The 6,000-nt window shown below is 39.9% G+C and overlaps 1 protein-coding gene across 1 annotated transcript; it reads right to left on the minus strand.

Moving 5' to 3' along the window:
- Nucleotides 1–2,131: 2,131 nt before the first annotated feature.
- On the minus strand, nucleotides 2,132–5,057 carry LOC146489951 (melanocyte-stimulating hormone receptor-like). Its single transcript, XM_085118050.1, has one exon. It carries the CDS (start codon nucleotides 3,991–3,993, stop codon nucleotides 3,085–3,087), a length of 909 nt encoding a protein of 302 aa, XP_084974176.1. The 5' UTR covers nucleotides 3,994–5,057; the 3' UTR covers nucleotides 2,132–3,084.
- Nucleotides 5,058–6,000: the final 943 nt, after the last annotated feature.

The raw sequence follows: 6,000 nt of genomic DNA on the forward strand, positions 1-6,000 counted from the left end.
TAGTTCATGCTAGCTTAAACGATTAAAAAAAAAACGTTACGAGACGTTTGTTTCACTGACTATTTTACCTGAGAATCAAATTTTCTTACATGAAGCAAAAAGGAATGAGATAAGAAAATAAAACTCCAAGGGAAATAACGAACATGGACCGAAAAAATGAGTACAAGAGACTTTTCTGAAGTTGGCAGTAGCTTAAGTTAAACGTGTGGCAGTGTGAACACTGCAAAAAAATAACTTGCAAAAGTCGACAGCAAAGTTTTGTAAACAAAATCACATATAAGACTTATTAGCTTAAATATACTCGCCTCTTTGGAAATAACCAGTCCTTTTAATCCATTGCTGATTTTTTCGTTCGTTTTACAACGTTAAATGAACAAAAAGTTTCACTTCAAGGGGAAAAATCCGACGTTTCTTCGCGGATCAGATCCGCTGTTTATGATGTGCCGCCTCAAGAGCAGTCCTTTTTCGCCGCTATATGCCTTGCTCTTTTTCCCGCTGTTGGAAAGCAAAATTGAACCAGACTAGAAAATAAAACGCCAAGGGATCGAAATACTGAACATGAACCGAAAAAATGAGCTAAAAGGACTACTCTGAAGTTAGCAGTATTAACTGCGTGTCAACACAGCAAGCTAAGAAATCAATTTATTGCAAAACAACCGCAAACGAGCAAAGCTTTGCCTACAAAATCACATGAATATACATGTACTTGCCTCTTCTGAGAATAGCCAGTCCTTTTATTCCAATGCTGATCTTTTCGTTTGTTTTACAGCGTTTAGTGAGCGAAACGTTTCACTTCAAGAATTAAGGGGAAAACTCCAACTTCTCGTTGCGCCGGATCGGAGTAAAATGATTCACTTCAAAATCGGCGACGCTAAAAGCTGGAACGGTTGAACGGCGGAACGGCGAAATGGTGGAAAATCACTACAAATCCTAAACCATGGAACGGCGGAGATCACCCCAAATAAACTGTAACCTTGAACCTAACCCTTACCCGTTCCGTGTTCTAGGATTTGGGGTGATTTTCTGCCTTTCCACCGTTCCGGTTTTTAGGGTTGCCCCTTCAAGACTCACGGCGCCTGCTGTTTATGATCAATGCCCCCTTCATGTAAATTCCCGCCGCGCGTAGTCTTACTCTTTCTCCCGCTGTTGAAAGGTAAAATTTGGAGGAGATCGGAGGAAATTAAAAAAAATAAAACTCCAAGGGAAATTTTGAACATGGACCGAAAAAAAATGAGCTCAAAAGACTGCTCTGAAGTTAGCAATATTAAGCTCAAGTTTAAATTAAACGGCGTGTCAACACTGCAAGAAAACAAGATCTTGCACGATAGCAATTCAGTAAAGTTTTGTCAACAAAATCACATGAATATACTCGCCTCTTCTGAGAATAATCAGTCCTTTTATTCCATTGTTGATTTTTGTCGTTTGTTTTACAACGTCAAGCGGACGAAACGTTTCACTTTTAGAGGAAAAGTCCAACGTTTCGTAGCGCCGGATCGGAGTAAAATGGTTTCACTTCAAGATTCTGATGACGTGCCAGTCAATTTGTTTCCTCCACTGCTAGACGTTTTGCTGTTTCTCCCGCTGTCGGTCACATAAATTGACTTCGTATTTTGTCGTCTTTAAAATTATGCTTTGCTTTTCTTTTTCTAAAACGCAGTTGGCGATGCAACTTCCCGCCGAAAAACAAGAAAAACGCGGGTTGCCACACAGGTTGACTGTGGCATTTCACAATGGCTTACATAGAGGGGTGGACGGACGTACGGATGTACGTACGTACGTACGCCGGACGGACAGTGACGTCATAACCAAACCAAAATTTCTCGCATTCACGGGTTACCAAATTCTCTTAGCTATGGGGCTCCGCTCGCGCGCGCCTTGCGGCGCGCGCGGGAGCTCCGCTATCAATAGCAGGTGGTTTATGTTTTACTCAACCCCTTAAAACTGAGTTTCCTTCGAAATAGCCCTCAATCTACATAAATTAATAAGAGTCGTTAGCGTTTTAAAAATAAGCCGCGGCCGCCCTCAAAGGCACTTATTGGAATTCAGACACGTAGTTGGCACAAAATCGACAATACAAGATTTATTAAGGATACCAGGTGAAATAATATCTTGTAAGCGTTGCTGAGCATCATCAAAGCAAAGAATTGACTTGCACTCTACTATCTATCGTAATACGTCCTAATGACGTCTGCTAAAAGCTGGTTACCTAATTTAGCACAATAACGACAGAACCAATGCTAAGAGTACCCAGCATAATAATAAGCAACTTATCAGTGATATAAGCAGCAACAAATTACTGTTATTATGAATTAAACAACGCAAAAAACTGAGGCTCTGTTTTTCTGTTGCTGTTATTGTTAATTGGTTTTTGTTGTTGTTGTTGTTGTTGTTGTTGTTGTTGTTGTTGTTGTTGTTTGTTTTTGTTTTGTGTTTTGTTTTGTTTTTTAATATTTTGGTTTCATAGTGCAAGAAATAACAATAAAAACAGAAAAAAACTTTTTTCTGTTTTTGACTAGGACTAAACAGAAGAAGCGCTCTGTTTTCCTGCCTTTCGTAAACTATAAATAATGATCCCGAAAGACGCATTTCATTTTCCGCAGTAGAAGAGTGCAATTCTCGAGCTCTTTTCGTTTTCATGGAAAAACCGGTTGTTCCGGTATAAGAAATCAAATCGAGGTGTCATTGCCATAGAATGTTAGGGAACAAAGCGCGTATTTCATCAAGAGGATGGCGGTACTCGTGCGATGTGGCAGTTGGTACAGTAATGCACCGATAATTGCGATAAAAGCAAACAAAGAGGAATCTATGTGAAAGGTTTCATAAATGAAACATCTTAGTGGAAAGGACTGTTCCAGTTGACTCCACCCGGAAAAACCGGCCATGCTATACAGATGGAAAGCGCTCTTGGTCTTTTCGTTTTCGCCTTAAAGGACTGAACAGAAGAAGCGTTCTGTTTTCCTGCCTTTCGTAAACTATAAATGATGATCCTGAAAGACGCATTTCATTTCGTCCATTAAAGATTCATAACAGAGGTTAGTAGGCATCAAATCAAGTTTTTCATTTTATGACCCATTTTAATTTGTTTTATGCGAAACATTTCTTTATTGTGCTTTTCATGATTTCACGAATCTCGCGATATCTCCAACAGTAAACAATAGGGTTTAATGAGGAGTTGAGGAGGAGCAAGAAAAATGTGACGTGTTCTGCTACCAAAAAAGAGTTTCGCCGGCTAGCAGTCAGCAACAAAATTGCTAAGCACAAATTTGGGAGGTAACATGCTAAGAACACAACGTAGACAAACAAAGAATTCAAAGCGGACTTCTTTTCTCGTAGTAGATCCACTGCTTGAACACTAGTTAGGCTTTGTATCTGATTCTGGTGATATCTTACAGCTTTATAAATACGGAAATACGCCACAGATGTAAACAGGAGTCCAAAAACTCCAATAACGGCAGATACAATGTTGTTGCGATTAGAAAGTGAAATGAATAAAGAGGCAGATACACCACTTGTTAACCATAAGGACACCAGGGCTATAATAATGCGTTTTGTGGTGACAAGTTCTTGATATCGCAGATGGAGAGAGACAGCAAGTAGTCTATCGACAGATATGGCAGTTACATTCAGGAAAGATGCAGAAACAAGCAGAACGAATGCGAAGTAACCCATATTTAAAGTAGTTGGGCAGAATATTCCAAAGTTGTAGTTTCCATTCTCTGCCGTCGTCGACATTATGACGATAATAACACCTAACATCAGTTGCGGAAACAATCCCACAGAAAGATCAGAGACAGCGAGACTCAGGAACAACTTCTTCAAGTTGGCAGGTATCGATGAGGCTTTCCACAGGGCGAAAATAACCAGAAGATTTCCGACCGTCGCCACGAGAGAAAATGTCAAGTTTAATCCAGAAAAGGTCAACATAAAACCTTCGTAATGATCAACAAGGTGTTCTACTCCTTTCAACCTTTTGTTGCAGCTCTCAGCAGACATGGTGGACTAAATATTGTTCATGTCGATGTGAGTGTTTTCATCATATATTACCAGACATAACTAGGCAATCTATAAAATTCAGGAAAATGAAATGACTCTTATTATCATATTTGCTCGTGTCGGGTGGTTTCGAGCCAATTTAAAATGAAAGGCAAGTGTCAGTTACACACGTCTTCTTTTGCCACTTATAACTGCCTCAAGCTTTTTAAACGTAAAATATCACGGATATTTCTCTGTGTTTTGGCCAGAACTGCTCAAATATTTCACAACGTTCCTTTTCTCCAACATCAAAGTGTTCTTAACAAATTATTGATTTTTCCTGGGAAGAACAAACTAGAATCAATACTTCAGCGATTTCTCCAGAACACACAGGCGGAAATTGAAAAACATTGGACACCTTTTTTAAAGTAGCAATCCATTTCAGTAGCAAGGATAATTAACACTAGTTTTTTGGTGCACTAGGAGGGTAATTGTTATTTAGACTGAACCATCACTTTAACCAATACAAACGTTTTTTGGCCATTCATAGTAACACTACAAATGGGTAGTGTTGTCTTCGTAATTAGCTATCTTTGTTTAGCAAATTTAAAGTATACCCACCTGTTTCCTTAAAAAATGCAAATATATTAATTGCTCTTAGTAAATTATTTGAAGTGAGGAGTCATATCATAGTAGGTAAAGACTGCAGAGAAAGACTGTTTTGATTGTCATTGATTGACATTACCACCGCATAAGCGGGGGACATAATCAAAATCAAATGAATTGTGAATCGTTGGTTGAGAAGACTGTAACTGTGATTAGTGCGTTTCGATCCGTCTATTGTTAAGCAAATGTAAGAGAGTCCGATTGTTAGCAAGATAAGTGAGTGTCGATATTGTCAATAAGTAGTTTGTAAGGTGCAGATAGTGTGTGGGCGCAATGGTTCAGTGGTGTTAATATGAAACATACGCAGCGGCGACGGCAACGCCAACGAAAACGTCATTTGAAAATATAACTTTATTTTATTTGTGCTTCTTCGCAATTATTTTAACTCGCTCAACTTGTACAAAAACAGCGAACTACCCAGAAACCAAATTGGTAAGAGTGGCGTTCAAGTTAAGAAAGTACGTAAATAAAAAATTCACTGACATGTTCTCACATTCACCACAAAGCCTTGAATTTAGGGAGCTTAAGCAGCGACATTGGCAACGGCAACGAAAACGTCACCTGAAAATATAGCTTTATTTCATTTGTGCTACTTCGCGATTATTTCAACTCGTTCAACTTCAATTTAAAAAAACGGTGAACTACCCAGGAACCAAATTGGTAGGAGTAGCGTTTAAGTTAAGAATTAAAATGAAAAATTCACCGTCGTGTGCTCACGTTCTCCAAAAACCCAGAATTTGGTCATTTCACGTTGTTGTTTTGCAGAGGACGGCAAAGAAATGTACCAAAATGTAAAACGCACGTGCAGAGCGGTTGTTATTGCTCATTAAACCTATTGTTATGTGGCTTTGTCGTGGCCGTCGCCGTCGTCGTTTCTTAAAGCCGGCGACACACTTGGCGATTTTGTACGCCGATCGCCGCGATTGGCGAAAATCGCCAGGTGTGCCAGGTGCAGCGATTGCAATTGCGATTGCGATTTTTTCGCTGCGATCGGCGTAATAAAATCGCCGATATCTGGCATGTCAGATACTGGCGATTAAATTCGCCAAGTGTGCCCGTTCCCGAGATTTTCTATGCTTATCACTGCGAATCGCCAGGGAAGTCAACCCATCAGGTTGGGCAATTTTATCACATGACTTTTCGAAAATGCCACGTCGCTGCGATCGGCGAAAAAAATCGCCAAGTGTGTCCGCATTAATCGGGGGCGAAAATCGCAAGCGATTTTCGCTGGTGATCAAATTCGCCGCGATCGGCGTATAAAATCGCCAATTGTGTCGCCGGCTTAACTGAAGCTACCTTTGTTTTGCAGAGGACGGGAAAGAAGCGTACCAAAATGTAAAACACACATGCAGAACGATTGTT

The sequence above is a fragment of the Pavona decussata genome, unplaced genomic scaffold (assembly GCF_977016875.1).
Source record: "Pavona decussata unplaced genomic scaffold, jaPavDecu1.1 SCAFFOLD_2, whole genome shotgun sequence".
Classification (NCBI taxonomy): Eukaryota; Metazoa; Cnidaria; class Anthozoa; order Scleractinia; family Agariciidae; genus Pavona; species Pavona decussata.

Coding starts and splice junctions, on each gene's coding strand:
- LOC146489951 (XM_085118050.1), bottom strand. CDS start 3,993: ATGTCTGCTGAGAGCTGCAACAAAAGGTTGAAAGGAGTAGAACACCTT.